Raw genomic sequence first — 26,432 nt, forward strand, 5'->3', positions numbered from 1 at the left:
AAGATTCCAGTGGTTACGACTCTGAGCTTCCACTGCAGGAGGCATGGATTTGATCCCTGGTCAGGGAAGGTCAGCATACCATGCAGTGCAGTCAAAAAACAAATAACAGATTCCAGTTGCAAGTGCAGAGACACGCTCAAGCTTCATGGGCCTCAGGAGGGATCTGAAACCAGGCTCCCTACTTCAAAGGGAGTGTGGCTTGAAGGGGCCCTGGGTAGCATAAACTCTCAGATGGGCAGTGATGAGAAACTCCAGATCTTGACCGCAAGGGTTCAAATCCCACCTCTACTATTGGTAAGCAGTGTCTCTTTGGGCATGTTATTTAACTTCTTAGCTACAGTTTCCCCGTCTATAAGATGGGACTACTAATAGTACCTACTTTGTTGAATTATTTTGACGATTCAACGGGTACAGGGGTAAAGGACAGAATGGGTTCCCGCATGCACGTTTGTGATGTGAGGGTTTGCTTCTACTACCAATTTTTCTTTGCATCCTTTCCTTGACCCCAATGAACCAGTGGGCCATGAAGCACCAAAGGAACACCACCGAAGTTCAAGCATGACATGGACTTGGACTCGAAGTCAAGTCCCGGCATGAAGGTTTAGCTCTGCACAGGCAAGCAAAGTTTGGGTTGCCCTCTCGGTAAAAAGGATCTTACCTACCTCAGAAGGGGCTTCCCTGGTGACTCAGATGGTAAAGAATCTGCCTGCAATGCAGGAGACCTGCGTTCGACCCCTGGGTTGGGAAGATCCCCTGGAGAAGGGGATGGTAACCCACTCCAGTATTCTTGACTGGGGTTCCATGGGCAGAGGAGCCTGGCAGGCTACAGTCCATGGGGTCACAAAGAGTAGGACACAACTTAGTGACTAACACTGTAACTGTCACCCACCTCAGGGGGTTGTTATGAGGATCAAGAGAGGTGTCAATGCTATCTGTCCAGAGACCACCAGCTATGATGCCCAGAGGCCAAAGAGGTGACGTGAGTGAAGCAGATGGACAGACTGGCAAAGGAGAGAGCCTGCATTAAAGTGGGGACCCGCCTATATGCAACTCCCTATGGTTACCTGAGTTGCCAATTCTTGATTTCTTCCCTTCTCCCCGCAAAAGAAAAACAGGGAATCTGGATTTTTATGTGAAACATCCTCACTTCCATAGTTGGCAAGGAATCCAAGGATTTCTGTGTTTGTTTTTTAAACACGGGGCCGCCTAAACAAATCTCCGAGGTAGGCAGGCTATGGCCGCAGGCCACGGTGTGCACGTTCTGACTTTCTTCCCTCCTTTCTGGGCCCTTTCTTGGCTTCTTATGTATCTCTGCCTTCCGGTGTCTGGCAGCAATTATCTCAGGATCCGCTGAGATCAAGGGAAAGGATGACGTCTGATGAGCTTTGAAATGATGAAGGCAGGCAATCTAGAAAGTACCAGGTTTTATTATCTTTTTATCAAAAAAATCAGTAACAGACAACAATGTGAGGTGCTCACTCCCAACATGGCCAGAGGAAAAGGGACATGGGGGGAGGAAGAGGACCCAGCCAGCTGGGACCCTGGGGTCACAGAAGGGGAGGGAAGCAAGGGTAATTCCCCCCAGTACCCCCATGGGGTCAGGAGATGTGGTCTGGCCAGCCTGAGCCACTAGGCCTCTCCTCTCTGCATAGGATAAGCCCCAGAGCCAGGCCCTGATCAGCCCTCCCAGTCCCCCTTTGTCTAGAGGGACAAAGGTCATCCTAACCAGGCTGAGCCTGTGACTTATTAAACCAGTTTAGTTCTCAAGCTGTGCAGGCAACAGATGCCAGTGGGCTCTACTGGTCTGTCTAGTACACCAGCCACCGGCCCCACGTGGCCGCTGAGCACTTGAAATGTGGATTAGTATAATTGAGGAATGAACTTTAACTTCCTGTCATTTTAATTGATTTCAGAGTGGCCGGCACTTGCCATGTTAGATAGCACAGCTCTCCGATCTTCTCTTAAATTTGGAGATCGCAAATGAAGGTACCCCAGCTGGGCTCAAAGCAGAAGCTAGAGAGAAGGTTTCTAGCCCAGTCGGGAGAAGGCACCAAGAAACAGGACCAGAAAAAGGCAAAAATCCACTCAGCCCCACAAACATTCACTCACTCAACCACCCAGCCAACTTCACACAGGAATACATCACACTATTTGCTGAAAAAATATATTTATCTATTTTTCTAGAACCAAGGAAGAATAATAATATATTACATGAAAGAGACACAAATATCCCACCATCCCCTACGTTATAGTTTGGGATCTGCTAAAAAAAAAAAAAAAAAAACAACCCTATATTTCAGCAAAAGCTTCTTAGAGGAAGCAGCTTCAGAAAGGGCCAAGGTCATAAGCGGGGAAGTAGGAAGAATTAAAAAAACAAAAGCATGGGGGAGAAAAAAAGAAAAAAGGCAAAAGAGGGAAAGAAAGGCCCTGTCTGAAGCTATAAATAGTAGTAAAAAAAATTAATAAAAATTATATCTCCAACTCTTGTCTCATTTTCGAGTAACAAAACAAAAACACCATTAAATACAAACTTAGCAGGTACTGTGGAAAGGTGCAGGAGGGCAGAGAAAGCCTTGGTTTCTGTGTACTCTTGCCCAAAGAGAGAGGCTCTGTACAAAGGAATGAACCATTAAAAAAAAAATACCCCACTAAAAATAGACTTAAGAATATTCTACAAGTCTGATTCAGGATGAATTTTCAGCTCCTCTCCCCACATAAAAAAGGATGACTTCCAAAAGTCACTTGGAAGAGCCTAGAATGGCCCAAGGTGTACCACAGACTCCCGTAGTGTGGCTGCAGATGCCTCTGATGGACACATCTCAAGGTGCAGACAGATGGTTCTGGTTCCTTTTCCCAGCTCCTGGCCAGGGGCCAGGCTGTGGAAGCGGGGCAGGGGGGAAGGCTGGCAGGTGGGGGGCTGACCTCCAGCAGGACTTGTACAATGGCTTAGAAAGACTCTGGATCAGACCTGTTCATACAGGCTCTAAGCTGGGCCTAGATTCTAAACGGGAAGATGAAGAAACAGATCCAACCCCAGACTTGCCTTGAGAAAGGCCAAGTTTAACCCTGTTTTTCTGCTGGGACAGTGGAGGCCCAGAGAATCAAGAGGCAAGCAGGAACAGTAGAAGGTGATGTCTCTTCTGACACTGAAACTGTAATCGGAGCGGGAGATGCTGATAGATCAGGACTGGGTTGCCCTCCCCCTCCCCGAACATCCACCCTTCAAAATCCTTCAGCGTCCCTTCCCCCTGAAGTCCAAGTAGGTGCTCCGGGGGAAGCTTCAGGCGTAGAACTCATTGGTGGGGGCTTTTTTGTAGATGGGTTTCTTGCCCAGGTCGTAGCTGCCCTCATCCTTCTTCTTCATGCGGTACACCAGCAGCAGCACGAGGAAGACGGCGAACAGGATGCCCACGACACCGCCCACGACCAGAGCTGGAGAGGAGAGAGGGGGCAGCGAGGTGAGGGCTGGCGGCCCGTCGGGACCTCGGGGCGCACGGGCCGCTTCTGCTCGGTTGGTTCTCTGGCCCCCGGACACCCTCACCATCACGCCCAGGGGCATACTCTGCTGATGCCTTACTGAATTTGATCCTCACCATCTCATTCATGAGAAGGGAGTCACTCTAAAGGACTAAAAAAACCACAGAACCAGAGTGACAAAGGCATCCTTCCAACCCACATTGCTGGAGTCCAAAGCCAGGTTCTTTCCCAACACGAGGCCAACTCCCCAGCAACAGCTCAGCCCTGAGCCAGGAAGCAGAAAAATCGAAGGCTGTGGAAATCCCCCTTAGACCTACTTACCCCACAGTCCTTAGCACAGGGAGCTCTCTAGTTGACCTTGCGTGCACACATCCCTATGCAGACCTACACTTATACCCGATCGGGTGTACACACTCTGTACACACGCAGGTATATGCTACTATACACAGTTACAACATGTGCGTGTGTCCACACTCCTATGTTATAAAGAATTACACATGTGGTTTGGGACTTTCTGGTGGTCCTGTGGTTAAGACTCCGTGCTTCCAATGCAAGGGGTACAGGTTTGATCCCTGGTCAGAGAACTAAGATCCCACATGCCAGCTGGTGTGGCAAAAAAAAAACCAAATTATATACCTGATATATGTCCGCACATATGAAGCTCAGTGCTTAAGGCTTACATTCTATTCCTGTCTCTGCCACTTACTGGCAATGGAATCTAAATAATCAAGTTTCTTCATTTCTCTCATTGTAAAATGGAAACAATAGTACCTTTCTTATAGGTTTGTCCCTAGGTTGAAATAAATCAATCCCCTTAAAAGAGCTCAGAATAATGCATAGCATATACTCAATATTCATTAATTGTGACTTTTTGTGGTTTGTATCTGTGTCCCTGCCACCCTGAATTGTTCTGGCACAACAGTGGGTGTTTAATAAATTATTCCATTGGGCTCAGAGAGGAGCAATGGCCAAGAGCAGATGCGAGTTTCTCACATCGGGTAAACGTATATTCTCTGTATGACCCCAGGCACCCTGGAGGGCTCACTCCTGTTTGTTGAGGGGGCAGGGATGTCTCCTAGAATCCTTCCTGTGACAGATTGAGTTCCCTAATTCGGTCTTAGTCTAAGAAGATTAATTTTCCGCCCCTGCACACACTCCAAATCTACGCACAGAATGGGGACGCAGTGGCAGGGGAGCCAAGGAAGGTTCTCTCTTGGCTAAAACGACGAAAAAGCAGCAACACAGTGCCCCCAAGAAATACCAGAGAAAAGATACGGACCATCAGGTATCAACCCCCTTCCCATTTCTTATCGCCTCTCCCTCTGATATCTGTTCTGTTAGACCGTTGGTCTGTGCTGGGAGTCCCCAGAAGATCAAGGCCCAAGGACAGTCTCAGAAGTGACTGTGGTCCTGGGTTCCAATGCCAGGTTCACCACTTGTCTGGTCTTGTGCCTTTGGATAAGAGATAAGACTTCTTGGAGCCTCATTTTCCTTATTTGTAAGAGTATAGATAACCATACGTATCAGATTGGGGTGTTGTGGAGACTCAATGAGGGGGCGTGTGAGTCATATGGCACATGGCAAGCACTTGATAAACTCCCAGGGTCCAGGGTGGTTTTTTTTTGGCTGTGCTGTGCAGCTTATAGGATCTTAGATCTCCCACCAAGGATAGCACCCATGCCCCCTACAGGGGAAATGCTGAGTCTTAACCGCTGGACCACCAGGGAATTCCACATTCCCGGCGCCCCCAGGTACTGTTTAAAAGCTACCGGAATTGAGGATCTCACCCCAGCTATCTCAACAATATAACTTTTTACATGGAGATCTTGCACAAGTGTCATTCTCCATTGGAAGTATTAAGAGATGACTGGTTCTCACTTGTTATGTGACCTAAAGCAAGTGGCTTGCTTTCTCTAGGCCTGAGTCTCCCATGTTTTAAGAAACAGTTACTTGGACTAGATCAGTGGTTTTTACATTTTTCTTTAAAAGCAGTAGAACCACTGTTTGGTGAAAGCAAAACCTTATGCTAATCCCACATCCACCAACTAAAAGTGAAACTCTGTGGGTGAAGAAAGATGGGCCGGGTTTTACCTCGAAAAGACTTCTACCAAATAGTTTGAAATTTATAAGACTAAAAAATCTCCAAGGGCCCTCTAGTTTCCCCACCCCACTCACATCACACAGAAAGTTCAAAGAACACTGACTCAGGGACCTGGAAGCCAGAGTCAGGGCTGAGCTGGGCCTACTGGGGGTTATACCCTGCAAGATGCAGGCAAGATCCTTTATCTGTCCCGGAGGGAGGCAGGACACAGGGCTCTTTCCTTGCACTTCCAGCCTCCTCAGAGCTGCTGGCCCAGCTGGTTGCCAGGAGACAGGAGTAAGCCAGTCTGGACCCATGGTGCCCTCCTCACTAGGCTGGTTCATCCAGACTGGCCCTTGGCCTGTAAAAACCTGGCTAGAGAGGGAGTCCCCTCTGAGAAAGTCCCCAATCCAGTTTTGGAGACCCCCAAAGCTGCTGGGGAAGAAGAGAAAGAGCCAGTTACCACCCCAGCCAAAGGCCCCATAGTCAGGCTAGACAGAGCCATCCTTGAAGTCTCACCCTGGGACACGTCTTTCTCCACATAGAACATTAGTCAGGAAGCCTGTGGCTCCCACTTGAGGCCAAACGTACTCTCTCTAAGTGTTAGTTTCTTAATCTGGCACAGGAAGTTTCCCTGCGGGCCACCTACTACTTGCTATGCTATGCTATGCTATGCCATATACTATACTATACGATATACTATGGGGCTTCCCTGATAGCTCAGTTGTTAAAGAATCCGCCTGCAATTCAGGAGACCCCAGTTTGATTCTGGGTCGAGCAGATCCACTGGAGAAGGCATAGGCTACCCACTCCAGTATTCTTGGGCTTCCTTTGTAGCTCAACTGGTAAAGAATCCGCTTGCAATGCAGAAGACCCGGATTCGATCCCTGGGTGAGGAAGGTCCCCTGGAGAAAGGAATGGCTACCCACTCCAGTATTCTGGCCTGAGAAATCCCATGAACAGAGGAGACTGGCTGGTTAGGGTTAGGGGTTGCAAAGGGTTGGATGCGACTGAAGGGCTAACACACACACCATCTACCACTGGGAACAGTGCAAACAAACATGTTACAGTCCGCCAAGTTATTTCAGATTCTATTTTTCACAAAGTTATTACACCAACCCAAGGAGGTAGCATGGTGGCCGTTTACTGACATGAAAACTGAGGCTGGAAAGCGTCTCAGCCAAGGTCACCAGGCTGCCAGGTGACAGTAGGGGGAGGGGAAGCCAGCCCAACTCAAAGGAGCCTCTGGGCTTCAAGGGGAAGTTTTCACGGGAAGTTTAACTTTTAATAATTAACATCCCAGGTGCCAAACCCAGGCTGGGAAAGTGCTTTGTAAATAGAAAAGGATTTACAGCAAGTGAACGACACAACATCTATTATTTTTTTAGCCTCTGATATGCAGTTCTTGCTCTCGGTCTGCCAGGCTACACACATAGTCAGAGCCACCTCTAAGAGGAAGGGTCATCCTTCAAGGCCCCAGGACACCTAGTGGCTGCAAGGAAGGGGTACCAAATCGCCTAACAGGCTAGAGCAGAGGTTCCCAACCCCTGGGCTGTTACTGGTCAGTGGCCTACTAGGAACCCAGCTGCAGAGCAGGAGGCGAGCAGCAGATGAGCAAGCGAAGTTTCATCTGCTCCCATCACTCCCACTACCATCTGAACCATCTCACCCCTACCCCATCCCGTCTGTGGAGAAACCGTCTTCCATGAAACTGGTCCCTGGTGCCAAAAAGGTCAGGGACCACTGGGCCAGAGGCATCCTTGCCTGCAGCACTATCCCTGCCCAAGCCCTCTCCCCTTCTGAGGTATCTTGCGGGAAGCCCGGGACTTTACCTGCCAGCACCTCTGTCCTCTCAAAGATGTTGCTGCCCTGGGCTGTGCTAGACATGGACACCTTGTTGGACACATCTTCGTCCCCATCAAAAGGGGACGACCTCTTGGGGATAACTTCATTCTCTTCCAGTTCCTTGGGTTCGGTGGGAACTCCGCTCCCTGTCTTCTCAGGGATGTGGTTATCTATCGGGACCTGGATGGTGGAAAGGAGAAGAGACCAACACTCAGTGTGGTTTGTGGGGAGGAGGATCCAAGGCAGGGGGTAGGGACATTCAGCCAGGCGGGGAATGGTTCTGCCTCTTGCCGGCCAAACCACGTGGTCCCAGAGCAGACGTGAGCAACCACCCCTCAACAATCACGCTGTCAAATCCTTACCCTCAACTTTTCTTATGTGTGTTAGTTGCTCAGTTGTGTCCGACTGTTTGCGACTCCATGGACTGCAGCCCACCAGGCTCTTCTGTCCATGGAATTCTCCAGGCAAGAACACTGGAGTGGGTTGCCATTCCCTTCTCCAGGGGATCTTCCCAACCCAGGGATTGAACCTAGGTTTCCTGCATTGCAGGCAGATGCTTTACAATCTGAATCACCAGGGAAGCCCAACGTTTCCAGTAAATCTATCCCCAGTGGGGAATGAATAATGTGACCAAGGGCACAGGGAAGCAGGTGTTCTAGAGTAATATCCCGGAGGGTGGTTTGGCAAAACTGTAGAAACAGTTTGCCCTTCAATGCAGCAGTTTGCCTCTGGGACTCTGTCCTAAGGAGCTAATCAGAGATTTGTGTAAAAGACGCTTGTTAGACTGTTGTTATAGGATGTCAAAAAAATCATAAACCACTTTCCCATAGGTAAGGGCAACTGGGTGAACTCTGATTATGAAGGTTATAAAAATGAATAGGAAAAACAGTGAGTTACATGGGGAAATACTCATGATCACTGTAAGTGAAAAATGCAGTACATAGAACGGTATGTGTAACTTGATATTAATGTTGGGAAATACCTAGAAATGCACACAAAAATGAGGCTGGAAGGGCTTCCTTGGGGGTCCAGTGGTTAAGATTCCGAGCTCCCAATGCAGGGGGCCTGGGTTCAGTCCCTGGTCAGGGAGCTAGATCCTACCTACTGCAACTAAAGATCCCGCGTGATCCCAAGTGCCACAACCGGGATCCAGCACAGTCAGATAAATAAGTGAAATAACAATTAAAAAAGCAAAAGAGAGTGGAAACACATGCAAGTGTTTATCACTTAGTGATTATCCCTACAGAGAAAAAGGTCTACCTGTGACCCTTAGCTGTGCCTGTCCCAAGAGTTCAGGGCCACAGATAAAAGCCTTTTTACAGAATGAGGTCAGACTCGAATTTATTCTGCTTGTCTCAACACGTGCTGAGAAAAGGAGAGGCCAAAGTGAGGAGCTACTTACCAAGGGGTGCATCACTTCTGGGAAGATCCGGATGTCCTCTGAGTCATCTGTAAGGTCAGAAAGGCTGTGTGAATGTAGTCAGTCACCCCCAGGTTGATGACCCCTACAGCCATGGCTGGTGGGAGTTCTAATTCACAATTGGCCCTCAAGTGCTCAACAGGTAACAAGCATATGTCCGGCATATGTCTGGCAGGTGATCATTCCCACCCCAGCCTCAGTCATCTCCTCTGTAAAATGGAGCTCCTGTGACCTGCCTCCCTGGTTCTTTCATGTGAATGTTGAGCCGGTCACTGGGCAGGTGCTCTGTCAGCTCTAAATCCTTGCTCATTATAGATCCCAGAACCAAGAACATCACCCAGGAGGGGTTAGAAATGTAGAATTTCAGGGGCCACTAAATCAAAATCTGGATTTTAACAAGATTCCCAGGAGATTCATTTGAGAAGACTCTAGATTGCAACAGTAAATGTTAGAAATTCCAATATGAATGTATTTACTGAGAATGCATTAAGTGCCCAGGGCTTTTAACTCAGTCTAATCACCACCACACGTACAGTCGCTTCTATTCCCACATTACAGATTAGGACACGGAGGCTCAGAGGTCACAGAGCGGCAGTCTGAACTCAGGATTATGTGGCTCCAGAACTCAAACTTCAGATAGTTACACCACCCCACACAGAGGAGGGAGGCTTTTCAGTAGCTCTGTCTAGCCTGGCAGCCAGGGCCAGGAAGTGACCAAGAAAGTCGCGGGCCCCTGGCCCTGCCCCAGAAGGCCCCTTCACGATTCCCAATCCCAACCTTGCAGAAGCAGGGGTTGGTTCTCGGTTCCCACCCACAGCTCTCCCCACCCCGCCCCCAGGCTCCTGAGAGCTCCCTTTGCTTTTCAAAGGAAGGAAAACAGGCCACAGTTCAGTTCTCTTCCCAACGCCCACTCCCACCCAATCCTGTCCAAAGGCGGACAGGTTTGGGCTGGTTTTCCACTACAAATGGACTCGGAGCAACAATCAGCTTGCCTGGAAAGGGTCTCAGGGGTGGGTTGATCCGGTGACTTTTGTTTCCCCCATCTTTTTTTAACGGGGAGGGACACAATAGGAAAATTCAAACCCCAAAGTGGGGTCACCCTTGTAAAAGACAAGTTCTCTGCAGCCTTGAGCCCCAGGCCAGCCCCCTACTTCCTCTGTACCTAGATCTCCAGAGCCAGACAGCTCAAAGTCATCGGATTCCTGCCCGGGCCCCCCGACGTCCTCATCATCTGGTAAGTCTCCGGAAAAGTATCGGCTTTCTAGGAGGTCTTGAGGGTCGATGACCTCAGTTTCTCGGATCTAGGGTGAAAACAGGAGACACATCAACCGGTAGCTCCCCCCCAATGCTCTTTAGCGGCCCCCGAACTCTGCAAGGCAGTGAAGCGAGTGTTTAGAAAGGGAGCTGGGGTGCTGGAAGGGATCAGGCTAGTGCCAAACTTGCTGTGTGACCTTAGACAAAACCCTTTCCCATTCTGGGCTAATAAAAATAATGAAGGTAGCATCATCAGAACATAAATATGCTAGGTACCCTATACTGAGCACTTGCTATAGGCCAGGACCTGCTCTTAATAACTCTAAAGAGGACCTGCTCTTAATAACTCTAAAGACCAGTCTTCACCTCTGTTTTACAACCGAGGAAACTGGGCCCTGAAGACATTAAGTCATTTTCTTTGGGTGACTCGTGGGAGCAGACGGAGTGAAGACTGACTTCAGAGCCAGCGTTCCCAGTCCACGCTCCGGGGTGCTCTGATGCTGTCACTGATGATTCACCCACGGCAGGGAGAGGGCTGCTGGCTCTGGTTTTGCCCTGACCCGGACATCTTTCCCAGCTGAGTCAGACCAGGCTGGGACAGGCAGGGCTGGCTCACTCACGTCCCAGGACAGCCTCGGGTCAGGGCGCTGCCCGGAACCCGGTGAGTCACGTGTACGTGAGCACACTCGTGTCTTCAGCCTTCCAGACATCTCCCACGGAGCCATGCTGCAGCCGTGTGGTGTGGAGCCCCGTCCCTGCTCTCATGAACTATCCACTCCAGCACTCCTAAGTACCCCTCTGCTGCCACGTGTGGGGGCCCCAGCCATCCCCAGCTAGAATCTCAGGTCCACCGCCGCTGAGAAGCTTTCACAAGGAAAGTATGAAAGATCCAGGAAGGCAGAGCTGGCCCCAGGACCTGCAGAACATCAGCCACCAAGCTCCTAGAGAGTCAAAAATACTTGGGATTCACACCACCCTCCCAGCTAGCTTCTGGGCTGAGGCTCTGTCTGCCCACAAGAACAGCAGCCCCAGGGCAAAGTTCATTCTTTCACTAATGAACTCAAACATTCAAGTGCCTACCATTTCCCAGAAGAGTCAGGGTGGCAAATTAGGTCAATACAAACCCTCTGCCCCAAACATTCTTCTTCCCCCCAACCCCCTAATTGCAGGAGGTGTGGAGGGGGGCGGGGTCTGCTCAGAACCACGGAACACCAGCTGGAGGCCAGGGAGGTCCTGCCCTCCCATTTCACAGAAAGGGAAAGAATCTAAGCCCTCCTACAGCGACTTGCCTAAGGTCACACGGTGAGTCAGCTACACACTCAGAGAAAAGAGGCCAGGCTCTGTTTCGGACTGCCCCACGCTGTCCTCCACCCAGCGGAGACCTACCAGTGACACAGAGCCAGCCTGGAAAGGAACATCCGTCCCTAAGACAAGGTTACCCTCTGTGGGAGAGGCCCAGGCTTCCGGGGAGAGGTGGGTGGAAGCAGACTTTTGGGTCTCCTTCCACTCTTGTCTGTCTGTCTGTGTGGGGCAGCTGGATTCCCGGGAGGGAGGTCAGGCTGGGAGGGAGATTTCTCCCCTCCCACCACGGAAGGGAGAATCTCCGCTGAACGCCTGGTACACGTGGGGGTGGGGAGCGAGAAAGGGTTAAGCCCTGGTGAGGGATGACTTCATGACTCGGGAATCAGGAGCTGGGGAGCTGCTGGCGCTGGAATTCCAGCCCCCACACAGCCCCGTGCCTGTGGCTTTAGTTTGGCAGCTCCAGAAAATGGCTCCTCTGTGGTTGCGCAAGCTGCCTGCACCTAGGGCGGGGTCCCTGGGCTCCCATCCGCACCTCCTGCTGCAAATTCCCCCAGGGGAGGCGGGAGGGGTGGGGGGCAGAATCGGAAACATCAGGATCTAGGCAGCTTACCAAACTAAGCACTTAGCTTGAAGCAGGTCCTCCTCATAGCTCTTATTTGCTGAAACACTGGGCAGGGAGAGGGTTGAGGGGATGCTCAGAAAATTGAAGTCGCTCGCTCAAGATCACCCAGGCAGAAAGTGGCCACTCTGGACCAGAACCCAGGCATAGGTCACCCGAGCTTTTAGCCACATATATATCAACACACCCATAAACACACGGGCACACGGAGTGTCCGCCTACCTCCGCCAGGACGGAGCCTTGTCAGGTGGAGGTCAAACTCAGCCCAGGAGGGAAAGAAGGTAGTTTGGCCACTTGCATATGGAGCCTAGAGACCAGTCAGAGCTCCAAGTACTCAAGACGGGGGCTGGGGTCCTGACACTGGGCTGTTTTAGGCTGGCCCTTCCCCTACCTCCGCATCCCCAAGAGCCACGGCTGTTTATTTATGGATCCTGCCTTTCTCTTAGTGGGTGAAAGTACTGAGGTACTGAGTACTGAGGGTGAAAACCACCCCTGGGATTAGCACGTTGATTGGCTGTGATTGGTAGTGGCTATCTCTGTTTTACATCAGGAAATAAAGACCAAGTCAGAACAAAACTCGGACTGAAATCTAGATCGATTCCCAGTTCAGCCACCTTGACGGTCACCGGGTCATCCCTAACTCTTCATTATTTTAAATCTATTTTTTAATCGGGGGAAAATTACTTCACAATGTTGTGCTGGTTTCTGCCATCCAACAATGCGAATCAGCCATAATTATACATATATCTCCTCCCTCTGAGTCTCCCTCCCCTCCCCAATTACAACGCTTCATTTTTATACCAGGTTCCTGGAGAGCATAAATGACTTTACTTAAGGTCATGCCAAGAATGGTTCAGATCCCGTCAGATCTCATCACACAAGGATTAGATCCCATCGGGTACCCATCCTGGCTCTGAAAGCACAGGGCTTGGGACCTCCCTGGTGGTCCAGTGCTTCCATTGCAGGGGGCAGCGGTTTGATCCTTGGTCAGAAAGAAAGATCCTGCATGCCTCGCGGCTCGCGAATAAATAAAATCAATCCTTCTCCAACTCCAGAAGTGGTCCTACTCTGCCCAAGACCCCTGACAAGAGAGAAATTCCCTAGAGTGCAGGAGCCCTAAGACTACGCCAGCAAGGTGAAACCATGCTCCCTGGGACTGTGGGCAAGCGTCCCTTTACATGTGTGTGGGTGGAGGCTATGTACCAACAGCCCTCCCTTCCCCCACCCTCTTTTCAGACTAGGCCCATTCAGTCTGGGGTGACTTTGAAGAACCAGGCCACCCAGCAGCCAGGCCCCACCCTGACCAGAGAGGGACCCCACCCTGCTCTTGGCTCACCCCATCATTACCTGGGGAGCGGGTATCCACACGTGTGTGCACGCACAGGCACCCTCTCTGGGCCCTCAGGTCTCTCTGTATCTTTGTCTTACTCGTGCACACACAACAGCAATCAAGAACTGAATAAACAGACCCTGGCGGGCACCTGGACGCTTCCTTAAACTCTCCATAGAAAAGAGGAAGGGTAGGATTTCCCCGGTGGTCCAGTGGCTAAGACTCCGCGCTCCCAATGCAGGGGGCTCAGGTTCAACCCCTGGTCAGGGAACTTTATGTCACAACTCAGAGCTGGCATGCCACAACTAAAGATCCTGCAGGACAAGCAAAGATTGAAGATCCCACATGCCACAACTAAGAGCAGATGCAGCCAAATAAACAAAAAAAGCGTAGGTGTATTTTGTGCTGAGACTAACGCCTACCAACAGAAGGTAGCTGAGGCCCTAGCCCAACCATCTCATTTTATTACCCAGCAAACAGATGAAAAGATAAGCACCCTTGCCAAGGTCACTGAAGCAGAACTGGACTTAGAACCTAGGTCTCTTAAAAACAACAACATTAAAAGAACCTAGGTCTCTGGGCTCCTAGGCTAGACTTGTCTTCCTTTCCCACTTCTAGGTCTTCTCTAGAAGTCCTACTCATAGACACACAACAGAAATCAACATCTGAACAAGCAGGCCCTGGTGGGCAACTGGGGTTGGGGCTGGATGCTTTCCTGTAGAGGTTTCAGGGCATGGCAAACCACTCCAGTATTCTTGCCTGGAGAATCCCATGGACAGAGGAGCCTGGTGGGCTATAGTCCATGGGGTTGCAGAGTCTGACACAACTGAAGTGACTGATCACGCGTGCAGAGGTCTCAACAAATCCACGGGCAGCTGCGGCCACTCCAGTTGTAACCCCCATCCAGTCCTGAGGTGATGGGCATGAAGCTAGGAAAGTCACCAACCCTATTGCAAAGTCTTACAGCTTCAGTCACCCAGGAGAAGCACAGGGGCTGGGGTCCTCGACACGCTGGGCACCATGCTTGGTTTCTTCCATCAGAGCTCATTTGATTGGCACAACAGCCTGGTGAGGTGCTCTACCCATGTGGCCGGAAAGTGACTTTCCCTTGAGTCACTTGTGTGAAGTCACTCAGCTAGAAAGCAACAGACCTGGGATTCAAACTGAGATCTTTCTCGAGACTGAGTCTTCGCCAGAGCCAGACTTCTCACTGCCACCCACGCTACCCCTCTCCACCTCATCGCCACCATCCACAGCACCCGCTGCCAGGCCAGGGCTCCAGGGCACCCCTTCCCTTGGCCAGGGAGTCAACAGAGGTAAAAGTGATATTGCTCAAACGAAAGAAGAGGAACTTTGGCTGGGGCACTGGGGAGAAGTTCAGGGTCAGAGCTTGCTTAACTGTGAACTGGTGGGAGGCAAAGAGAGGGGAGTCTCCCCTGCCTGTCTCTTCCCCAGAGGAGGAAGTAACCCCCAGGGGTCAGGGACACGCTTCTTCTGGGGCAGGGGGTGAGATGAGAAGGACAACTGGGCAAGTTAAATTCTGGAAGAAGTAGGAATGCTGAGGACCCTGGGCCCTAACTGCTGAACGCAGCAGAGGGGTCCTGGCAGGAGATCTCCAGAAGGGGCCACTGATAAGGCACGATGGTCCTCCCCCACCGTCCTTCAGAAAGGTTTGATGTCCCCCGGAATGAGCAAAACCTGGCTGCCTCAATCTGGACTCAGCATCCTGGCAGAAATGGAAAGATCTACCACCAGCCTGGGGACCTGGAAAAGCAGCTCCAATAGCAAACCACAGCCCTGCTGCTCCCTCACGATACGAGCCTGGGCGTTTATTTCACATCTTGAAGCCTCAGTTTCCTCTTTTTGTCACCAAGGCTAGTAAGTACCACCTTGCAGGAGGATGAGATGAAGTGAAATGCATTAGGGGTATGCAAGGGACACGGCACATGGCCTGGTACACAGCAGGTGCTCAAGGAGTAGCAGCTATTATTAACCCCCATCTGCGTTCCTTCCAGCTCAGGGGATTAGTGCTCAAAGGGTCAGAGACTTGAGAAAAGTCATACAAGTAGTTGCATTGCTGGAAAGAGGGTGCTGCGTGGACGGGGAGGTGCTTTGCAAACTGTGACGGGTCATGCCCTATAAAACGTATTTCTTGTGCTTCTGAGACCAGAGACTTAATCAACAGCCAATCAGGCCCCTTGAGAATGTGGAAGAGAGAAAGGTCCAGAGATGAGCAGAGATCTGTGCAAGCTCCCACAGCTTGGAGCACCTGTTCTAAGCAGAGAGGCAGAGGAGAAACCACTGTACTTTTCCAAAAAAGAAAATGGCAGTGACCAGAGACACTTGAAACTCAACTGAGCCCCTGAGTCCCCAGAGTATTTCCTGACCTGCCTTGAGGATGAACAAAGTATCTGGGAGACCAGAAGATACCACCCACCACCAATACAGGATCTGGTGTACTGGTCCAGGAAGGGTTAAAGCCAGGTCTGGGGATGGGAGTCGGGGTGGGGCGGGGTTCAAATGTCCGCCCTGCTCACTCCAAGGTTGGGTTACTCCAAACACAATCGCTCAGGAGAGAAGCCAGGCCTGGCACTGCCAGTGGCTTTTTCACCAATCCCCCCTCCCCCAACCCAGGGCAGCCCATTCCCAGAGCCAGGGCTCCAGGACGGAGGGACACCAGCTGCTGGTGGGAAGGGTTAGGGTCAGGGAAACTTCTAGAGCCTTTGGACATCTCCCTGCCAGAGGCTGATGCCGTGGCATCCTTGTCACTAACAGCCTGATGATCTTGGGAGATTCCTTCTCGGGGCCTCGGTTTCCCCACCTATACAAGACGGTTCTCAAACAGACAAGCCTTCCTCTGTCTGCAGGCCTGGTAACCAAGCTGGGCACTGTTCTGATTACCGGTGGAGACGGCCGGGGAGGGGGCTGGCTCCCTCAGGGGCCGAAGAGACAGAGGTGCATTGAAGCCGGGCTTGTAATCTAGCAGCGGATCCCAGGTCCCCGCTGGATCTGAGGCGGCCCGTAAACAAGCCTCCCGTGTTCTCTAGAGCCAAGCCGATATCTCCTGTCTCGGCCAATTAGGTCCGCCCTGGGTGCTGGCTTCCTGCCCCTTCCCAGCCTCCCCACCGCCTCTCAGGGAAGCCACTGCTCCCGATCGGGTCAGCCTGTCCCACAGACATCTCCTGGCCAGGCTTCCCCAGGGCCAGGAGTGTCCCAGCCGTTGGTCACCCCTGCCCCCACGCCCCGAGGTGGACTAGTACAGCCAGTCCCCACAGGCCGGGCTCCACCGAGTCACTCTTTCCACACATACCAGCCGATCCCTGCCTCCCCTTTCCATTACCCCAGGTGTCACCTGACTAGCAGCCCCTGCCACTGTGCCAGACAAAACTGGGGCAGCCGAGCTCGGGGCCCGAAGGAGGGGGAGGGGAGGTGCAGAGTAAGGCAGCGGGGAGGGGGCGCTGACGGCCAGGGCCTGACCCGGGGCGGGCCCACGGAAGGCTGAAGCTGGAAAGAGCTGATCAGATCGCAGAGTGATCTTCTGGGGACGCCTGGAGCCCTACGAGAGGCAGGAAAAGTTCTGAACCCTAAGAACCACAACCACTGGTTCTTATTTTTCAACCTGCACCCAGACACTGCCTCCTCAAGCCACCCAGGTTAAGAACTCTTGTCTAGCCGCTAATAATAAACTAAACTTAAGCCAGACCTTTACTCAGAAGTTTGCCAAACGCCTGTGATGGCCCGGGAGTGACACACATGTTTGCTAAAGGACGCTGGGGCTCACACCGGCCCAGTGACTTATTAACTAACTTGTGTGTCCCGGACTGAGCCGCAGAGCTGGGTTTCTCTGACTGTGAAACGTACCCATTTTCCAGTCATCTCGCCTCCCAGGGACAGGGCCCGGAGGGGATGTGCCCAAAGGTCACCCATGAGTTAATAACAAACCCGACCAAGAAGTCAGGTTTATTGAACTCAGGGTTAAATTAGGCTCCAACTGTTGACACATGCCTTCCCCAAACTCCCTAGGCATCAGGAGGTGAAAACATCTGAAAACTGGCTTTCCAGAACACTGTATCTTTTCTATCCACCATCGCACCCCCTCCCCCGCCAAACACTGGGTTTTTTTTTTTTTTTGCAATTCCCTTGGCCTCCGGGCTGGAAACAACTCCAGCCCTCCTCTTACAGGACAACGCTCAGCCAGGACCGAGCACGTCCCAAGAGGTTCCCAGCCCCCTGTCCCTTCTCCTTCCTGGCTGAAAATTGCTCAACAGGGGGGTTCCCACTGATCCCTGCAGGAGGGGTGGGGCAGTCAGGAACTGGTTCTTGTTTAAATATCAACCCATCCAGTAATTAGCAAAGGGCCCACTTCTAAGACAAACAAATAGGAGATTTGGGTTCCATCAGCCAGCCCCACCCTAGACTCCTCCCCACCCACCTTGCAGCTGTTGGGAGGAGGGGAGAGAGCTTTCCAAGGGGCCTCTGGGGGTGGGATCCTCAAAAGGAAAGGACCATCTGGCATCAGGGCGGCCTGGGCAAAGCTGGGAACCGTGGCTAAGAACGCCTCCCGTTTACCAGGCCAGATTCTAAGAGCTTCAGTTGCAGCCTTGTTATCTCCAACAAGGCTCTCTACAATCCCGTTCTTACAGACCAGAGAGCTGAGGTCCCAAGCCATGGAGCTAGTAAGAGGGGGCCTTCACAGCTCTGGAGTCAGGTCTACTTAACTCCGAATCAGTGTTCCAAAGCCCTCCGGCCAACAGCCAATCCCAAGAAGAGGGCGTCAGAGAATTCTGGGGTCAGGTCAAGTCTGGACTATACTATGCTCCATAAGCTCAGACCAATTGCAACCTCAGTTCTGCTTTAAGGCTAGGGGCAGAGCACTACACTCTCTGCAGAGGTCTCTCTCTATATATATGTTGTTTTAAGTAACTTTTTAAAAATTGAAGTATAGTTGATTTACAATGTATTAATTTCTGCTGTACAGAAAAGTGATTCAGTTAAACACATATATATATTTTAATATTCTTTTCCATTATGATTTATCACAGGATGTTGAATATAGTTCCCTGTGCTATACAGGAGGCTTTTATTGGTTATCCATTCTATGTATCATAGTTTGCACCTGCTAACCCCAAATTCCCAATCCATCCCTTCCCCCGCTCCCTCTTCCCACCCTGGCAACCACAAGTCTTGCAGAGGACAATTTGGAGAACTGGCTGAACTCTACCCTGTCAGAGTCCACAGCTGGGCAAGGGCCTGTGAGGGTCCGGGGCCTAGGGCTCGTATTTTCTGTGTGTCTCTTCAAGGCCCTGGACACTGGCTTGACTATCCTTAACAGCCCCTAAAGGGGGTGCCAATTCCAACATCCCCAGGAGGCTGAAAGGAAATGGGGGTGACTCAGGCAGGCCAGCTACGGCTCTCCTCCAGTGACTCACAGAGCCCTGTCCAGCCCCTTCCCCCAATTTTAAGTAGTCACTTGAAAATCACACCCACCAGTCTGGGAGGCCTCGGAGAGCTAGCAGCCAACTCCTCCCTAGAAGGAACTGGGGCGCGAAGCCCAGCCTGGCTCCCCCAGTCCCTCATTCAGGCCGGGTCAGCACTCCTAGTCCTTGGAAAAGCCTTCTGTTTCCAGGAGCTGGCGATGGCAGGAGCTGAATGTCTCCACCACCCACCTCCCCAATGTCACTTCTCCTGTAGGCTCTTTACCAAGGAGGCTGAGAAAGCGCTCCCTGTTCCCCACTAGAAAGGACCTACAAGAGGGTTTTGGAGGCTTCTAGACTTGGGGACACTGAGACCCAGAGGGCATGGGTGCTTAAGGTCAACTAGCGATTCAGAAGGAGGGACCCAAGGCATCTGCCTTCAAAGCCAGCCAACTTCCTCATGTGCAATGTTCTCTGAGGACCTGCAAATCAGACAGCCTGTGTGACCTGTCAGACCTGGTTCAGACCTTGGCAGGCCCCTCCATTCCTCTGAGCATCACTTTCCTGTAAAAGTGAAGCTAGTAATACCTACGATACCTACCTCACAGTATCACGGGAAGCATCTGTATCAGTAATAAACAACCTCAGTGCGCCTTTTAGCGTGAAGTTACAAGAACACATTTATTTGTTCATTCATACAGACATTTCCGGGCCAGGTATTTCACTGAAAATCCACAGAGCAGAGTTCCTGTGTGCATGGGTGGAAGGGGGGTAGGGGATGAGGGCTCAGAATTTGATGGAAGATGTTAATGCTCCTTGTGAATCATAAGCTTCTTCAAGGGAGTGAATGCCTTAGATGTCTTTATGGTTCCCACTGCCCTTTCAAAGAATAGGTACTTAATTATTAATAGACTATCCAAGCTGGAAAGGGCTGTCTATTCAGTTCAAATTCCATTTTACAGATGGGGGATGTCAACCCAGAGAGAGAAAGAGACCCAATCTCACACCCTCCAAAGTAAAGCTCAAATATTTTCCTATCACAGCTCTCTGAGCTTCTAAGAATTCCAAAGGGCTCTCTTTGGCCACTTAAGGGTCCTAGACCCCCCTGGGCTTCCGTTCCTAACCCTACTTCTGTGCAATCAAGGAGAAACCTTTCAAGAAGACCAGAAAGGTCTCTTAGCTGAAGTACACGGGGTGGTGGGGGACACTTCCAGAAGTGACTGGGCCAGGTGCCATGTCTATGCCCCTGGGCAGCAACACCGCTGGAGGAGGCGGGTGGTGGGGGTCCCGTGGCAGCTCCCAAAACAAAGCTGTCTTTAATTGGCCAAGGAGGGAGTGGTAGGAAGGTAGATCAGGGGAATGCTTCCAGCTGGACAGGAAGAACTGGTTTAGGCCCGCAAGCCCCGCCAAACACAGAAGAGGCTGTGGCTCAGGCTGGGTTCCCTTCCCAAAACCTGTGGCACCGAGGGGGACATGGTGGGTGGCAGGGGGCAGACCCAAAATTTGCAAAGTGGTCCCAACAGCACTATTGGAGGGGGACGACAGGACAGAGATTCTCACGGCCTGGGAGCTCTCTGCTACCCAAAGATGGTACCACGTTACCACTTGTAAAGTGGGCATGATATAATCCCCACATGCTAGGCCTTTCATGAGACTAAAACACACCAGGACTTGGTCTACGGAGAGCACTCCATAAATGACAGCTGTTAGCAGCCCCACCCTTCTCCCTGGCCCTCAGTTTTCTCTGCAAAAAAAGGAAAGGGCTGACCACCAGATCATCTCTGTGGTCTAATCCAACCGTGACTAGGTCTGATTTTTCCATCTACAGCCCTGGGAGGAAAGGCACTGAGAGGGGAGATAAAAGGGGAAGCCCTGTGACCCAGTTCGAGGTGGAAGACCTTGTAACATTAGCCAAGAAGGGAGTGCTGAGGTCAGGGTGGGAGAGACGGACACCTCTCTCAGGAAGCAGCTGCCCAGGGCTCACTTCTCCTGCAGCTCAGGGGTCACCACCTGCCCTCCCCCAAACCACATCCTTCTGACGGCCCCCAGGGCACAGCTGCCTGCCTCTCTCGCCACATGCCACCCCCGCCCCCCACCTGCAGGCTCCGCAACCCCTGAGCCAAGACTGACATGTGACTGCCCATGCAGTGACCTTTCAACCTCCAGGGTCTTTTCCCTTTTCCCTAGTCTACACAGGCCGGTGGGACGCGCCACGCTGTTTCTTTGGAAACCTCCATCACTGTGACACCAACACATCCTTCAGGGCCTAGTTTAGAGCGCTGCATTGGGGAGCAGCAGGCTTGGGTTCGAGTCCTGATTCAGCCATTCATCTTTTGACAAGCTTGTGCCTCTTAGTTTGGTGAGGTCATCACCTTACTTGGGGCCTCGGTTTCCTTCTCCCTCGAATTCTCGGTGGCTGGCCGGCCCCAAATCTTTATCTACTCTTTATCTACTCTAAACTAGTTTTGAGGATGGCACACAACTGCAGCCACTCAGAGTGGCATCAGACTACACATCAGGATAGGAGCAAAAGATTAAAAAAGGGATGTGGAGGCCTGGCTGCCTCATTTGCATCTGACTCAGCCCCTTATCAGCTGTGTGACCTTGGGCAGGTTGGTTAACCTCTCTAGCCTCAGGACGAGTTTAAAACAGTAAACACAAGGGCTGAACTAAACTAGTTGATAGAGCCATTACAACAGCTATCAGAAAGCTATTAGAACAGTTCCATAAGCACTGAAGGCTTGCTGTCATCACTCAGGGCTGCAACAGTTATCTGGGGGCTGGCGAGGAAGGGGGTCCTGGGGAGGGGAGGGGGAGTATAGCTCAGGGTCTCAAATGAAGCCTGCCAGGCAGAAAGGACTTATTCTAAGTCATCCCAGAGAAATGGGAGCCCCACTGAGAACTGATATTAAGATTAAATGCCACTTGCTCTTCCCAAAACAGAGGTTTAAGGGTACCAAAGAGACCAGGCTTGTTGGGGGGCAGGGTCAGACAGCCTCTCTCAGAAATTTCTGTGGCCCAGTTTCCCAGAGGAGATGGCCTCCCTCCTTCCCAACTGACCGTTGGGATGAATGGAGCTTCTGGTGGGCCCAGGGCTTTGGACACTATGACAGGGACCTGTTAAGTGGGGAGACCAGTAAAGAAGCAGTAAGGAGGTTATTCAAGGCTAACAGAGACCTTCTCTTCCCCCAGTCCCCCTTCACCCCACCCAAAGGTGAGTGCTTTGGGTTTTCCCAGCAGTCAGATCAGTGGAAATAAACGCTCTTCTGGCAGAAAGCAGAGGCTCAACTCTGGCGAAGTTCTGAGCCTACACAGTCCCTCCAGTCTGCCCCGTTAAGATCAGAGTCCCAGCTTTGTGCTGACCCTATAGTAGCACTGCTCACCTCCCATCCCAGTCCCCCAGACGCTTTGGGACTCAGAAGAGGGCAGGGCCTTGCCCAAAGTCATAGGCCACTGGCAGGGCTGAGGCCAAACCTGAGGTCAGGGCTCAGTCCTCTCTCCCTGTGCGTGAAACAAGGCCCCTCAGAATCCTGCACCCCTCCCCCTTCCGAGTACACGCAGCCCCCCTTCATGTCGAGGCCATCTCGGATTCTGGAGGGCGCGGAGGGGATCAGGGCGCGAGCCTGCCCTGGGATCACCGGGGAAGGGGCGAGACGGTGAGGGGAGGCGAGGTGACACCAGCTTAGTCACGTCCGAGCCTGGAGCCCGCGGCGGGGCTGAGGCCAGGGGGGAGGCGAGAAGCGCAACAGGCTGGGGGCGCACCGTGCGCGGAGGGGTCACCCCACTCCTCGCCCCGGAGCCTCCCTGGGACCCCAGGGCAAAGTTTCCAACAAAGTTTCCCTGGTCTAGTTGGGGACGGCACGCTCCCCCGATTGCCCGCCCCCGGACCCCTCCGTAGGATCCCAGAACAAAGACGATACCGGTCTGCCACCCCGCCCCCCGACCCCCACTCGGGGATCTTCAAGCACCTACCGACTCGGCGGCGGCGGCGGGGACGCCCACGAGGAGCAGCAGCAGCGCGAGCAGGCGGGCGGGGGCCATCGTACCACGGTCCGCAGAGGGCGCGCAGGCGGGTGGCCAGGGCTGGCGCGCGTCCCTTCTTATAGGCGGTGATCGGCCCCGCCCCCGGCCCCGCCCCGGCCCGCCCCCGCTGCCCGCACCCCGCCCGGAATTCCCCTGCGAAAGCTGAGCCTCCGGGGTGCTGCTCCTACCCGCCCCGTTGGAAACCCGAGGGACCCGTCCCGTGGGCGCGGGCCGCTCAGTCCATCCAGTCTCTGGCCTCCAGCAGCCCCGATCCCCGATCCCCTGCTAAGCAGGTGACCCGAGAAAGCTGTGCATAAACCCATTTTATAGTTGGGGAAACTGAGGCCCATAGACCGGAAGGACTTGCCCAGAGCCGTGAATTTAGATCAGCGCCCTTCCAGATGGGTACATTCCCCTCCGAAAATGGGCAACAGTCGCCGGCTGTTTTCAGACTGGAGTCAGCAGGCACTTTTCTGTAAAGAGCTAAATGTTTTAGGCCTGGATGGTCTCTGTCACAATTACTCAAACTCTAGCTTTGCAGCACAAAGACAACCTTAAATACTTAAAGGAAAGAGAGTGGCTGTGTCCTGATTAAACTGGACTCTGAAATTTGAATTTCATATAATTTTCACATGTCATGAGATAGGATTCTTTTGATTTTTTTTCCTTTCCTTTAAATATGTAAAAGCATTCTTAAAAAAAAAAATAAAGGTTCATTTTTATTTACTTATTTGCACACTCTGGGTTTTGGTTGCAGCTCACAGGATCTTTAGTTCTGGCAAGCAAACTCTTGCCTGCACCATGTGGGATCTAGTTCTCTGACCAGGGATGGAACCCAGGCCCCCTGCATTGGGAGTTCAGAGTCTTAGTGGCTGGACCATCAGGCAGGTCCCTGTAAAAGCATTCTTAGTGGCTGAGCATAAACAAGCTAGGGGTGGGCTTGTTGGTCTTAGGGTGGCTGACCTCTGTTTTAAGGGATTTGTTTTCTTGATATTGAACTTTCTAAAAAGTTTGATCTCTTTGAGAGCTGTTTGGCAAGTTCATCTTTTTAAAAAAATATTTATTCACTTGGCTGTGCAAGGTCTTGGTTGTAGCATGCAGAATCTTTAGTTGTGGCATGTGAGCTCTTGTGTGTTACCTGCTCAGTTGTGTCCGACTCTTTGGGCTGCTATGGCCTTCATTGAGGCGTATGGGATCTGGTTCCTGACAAGGGATCAAATCCAGCATCCCTGCATTGGGAGCTTGGAGTCTTAGCCACTGGACCACCAGGAAAGTCTCTGGCAAGTTTATCCTAATTCCCAGATCCCACCTTTTGTGTAAGACAGTTTCATGCTCACATTACCCTCTGCATGTCCTCCTTACTTTCTCTCTGTGTGTGTGTGTGTGTGTGTGTGTGTGTGAGGAAGGGTTTGGTAAAATCCTCTGAAGTCCCAAGTACAAGTACTATTGGAATTATTAGGGGGAAGTATCATATGACAATCAAAGTGCCAGGGGATGTATACATACATACATATTTGTATACATACACACACACACACACACACACACACACACACACACACATATATATATATGGCATATGGGACTTCCCAGGTGACGCTAGTAGTAAAGAACCTACCTGCCAATGCAGGAGACAAAAGAGACATGGATTGGATCCCTGGGTGGGGAAGAGCCCCTGGAGGAGGGCATGGCAACCCATTCCATTATTCTTGCCTGGAGAATCCCACAGGGTCGCAAAGAGTAGGACACGACTAAAGCAGCTTGGCACGCACACCAATGGCACATATTTATATCTTTACGGCATATATACATATATATATCCCATAAAGATATACGTACATATAAATCTATCTTTCCAAGACTGAAGCATGGCTTCAGAAGCAGAGTATTTGGCCCCTGTTGGCATATAATGAATTGATATACTTTGTGGAGAGTTGGGAATAACTTCCTCTTTTCCATCCCTTGCTGCTGCTGCTGCTAAGTTGCTTCAGTCGTGTCCGACTCTGTGTGACCCCATAGACGGCAGCCCACCAGGCTCCCCCGTCCCTGGGATTCTCCAGGCAAGAACACTGGAGTGGGTTGCCATTTCCTTCTCCAATGCATGAAAGTGAAAAATGAAAGTGAAGTCGCTCAGTGGTGTCCGAGTCTTCGCGACCCCATGGACTGCAGCCTACCAGGCTCCTCCATCCATGGGATTTTCCAGGCAAGAGTACTGGAGTGGGGTGCCATTGTCTTCTCCATCCCTTAATTATTATCAAAGGATGAAAAATCTTTTTGAAGCAGAGTCTTGACAGTAAAGTAAGCTTCCAACGGAGACCATGTTTTTCTCTACATATTTAAAGGCCAGCAATTATTTTCAGCTCTTCTCAATATTCTTCCTTAGGATTTGGAAATAAACCAGGAAAATAAATGACTTTTATGTCAGAATAAGAAATCCTTTTGCAAGTCAGATGGGTTTTGCAATTCTTGATTTCCACAGAATGGAAGGATAAGGTCTAATCTAGTTGTCAGTAGCTAGATCATTAAAAATAATTTTTTCACTATGCAATTTCAGTTACCTGTCATCACATCGCTCTAACAAGACTCCTTTTGTTCCCACCATCTTCATTAAGTTGAAGGCTTCTCAGCACTGACTGCCAGCCCCGTGCTGGTAAACGTGTAACAATACGTCCGGGAAGGTGGGAAGTGCTAACTTGCACCATTTGCCAATTTCTATGGTGTAAATACTACTACTCCTGGGCTGATTTCAAGCAACCAAGGTGATACCACTGAGTTGGTGACAGATAAGCAGTATTTCCACCACACAAATACAATAGAGGCAGATAATATCAAGAGTGTAGATAACAGTAAAATGTAGGGAAATAATTAGTAAGTGATGAGTGTGCTGAGTACTTATTTCCTTTGTCTTTAACACAGATAATTTAATTGCAAGTTCATATAATTTAGTTTTCAGGAGTCATTTTGTGAAACAACTATTCACAAATTCCCACAAACTGAATTAGTACAAGCTGGCTTCAGTACACCACTTTGACAAAAAAAAAAAAAAACAAAACACAACCAAACATGGGAATAAAATTATTGCAAAAAATCTACCTCATTCTAGCGCAAGCAACATTCATCCAGGAAAATGTGACTCATTGGTGGGGGTGGGGGGAAGCTTCCTTTTTTATTTTTTCTGTTAAATAATTATTTGTCTAAGTTTGTAGGAGTGGTTTCATGAGTGTATACATGTGTCCAAATGTATGTTTTAAATATGTCATTTATTTTATGTCAATTATAGCACAATTAAGGGTTAAATTTTCTCCTCTGAGTTTTAAAAATGGAAATATGTGTACTTTTTTATTTCTTTTTTTTGGCTGTGCCAAGCGGCATGTGGGATCTTAGTTCCCCGTGTGTGTATACTCAGTCACTTCAGTTGTATCTGACCCTATGGATTGGAGCCCACCAGGCTCCTCTGCCCATGGGATTCTCCAGGCAAGAATACTGGAGCAGGTTGCCATGCCACCTCCAGGGGATCTTCCCAACCCAGGGATCAAACCCACATCTGGCTGCATCTCCTGCATTGCAGGTGGATTTCTTTACCCTCTGGGCCACCTGGGAAGCCCTTAGTTCCCTATCCAGAGATCAAACCCATGTCCCCAGCACCAAGTGTTAACCACTGGACTACC

At 51.0% G+C, this 26,432-nt stretch overlaps 1 protein-coding gene across 1 annotated transcript; it reads right to left on the bottom strand.

The window, feature by feature from the left end:
• Nucleotides 1-1,407: 1,407 nt before the first annotated feature.
• On the bottom strand, nucleotides 1,408-22,809 carry SDC4 (syndecan 4). Its single transcript, XM_010853613.1, has 5 exons — nucleotides 22,714-22,809; nucleotides 9,985-10,123; nucleotides 8,805-8,851; nucleotides 7,390-7,582; nucleotides 1,408-3,432 (listed from the first exon to the last, which is right to left on the bottom strand). Exons 1-5 carry the CDS (start codon nucleotides 22,780-22,782, stop codon nucleotides 3,281-3,283), a joined length of 600 nt encoding a protein of 199 aa, XP_010851915.1. The 5' UTR covers nucleotides 22,783-22,809; the 3' UTR covers nucleotides 1,408-3,280.
• Between the last annotated feature and the right edge of the window lie 3,623 nt (nucleotides 22,810-26,432).

This window comes from Bison bison, unplaced genomic scaffold, assembly GCF_000754665.1.
Source record: "Bison bison bison isolate TAMUID 2011002044 unplaced genomic scaffold, Bison_UMD1.0 scf7180017853184, whole genome shotgun sequence".
NCBI classification, from domain to species: Eukaryota; Metazoa; Chordata; class Mammalia; order Artiodactyla; family Bovidae; genus Bison; species Bison bison.

What these genes read in the sequence shown, in the direction of transcription:
- SDC4 (XM_010853613.1), bottom strand. Translation starts at nt 22,782, where the DNA reads ATGGCCCCCGCCCGCCTGCTCGCGCTGCTGCTGCTCCTCGTGGGCGTC. An exon ending in CCGCCGCCGCCGCCGAGTCG is followed by an intron (nt 10,124 to 22,713) that starts GTAGGTGCTTGA and finishes TTTTCACCCTAG; the next exon opens with ATCCGAGAAACTGAGGTCAT. An exon ending in GAGGACAGAGGTGCTGGCAG is followed by an intron (nt 3,433 to 7,389) that starts GTAAAGTCCCGG and finishes TCTCCTCTCCAG; the next exon opens with CTCTGGTCGTGGGCGGTGTC.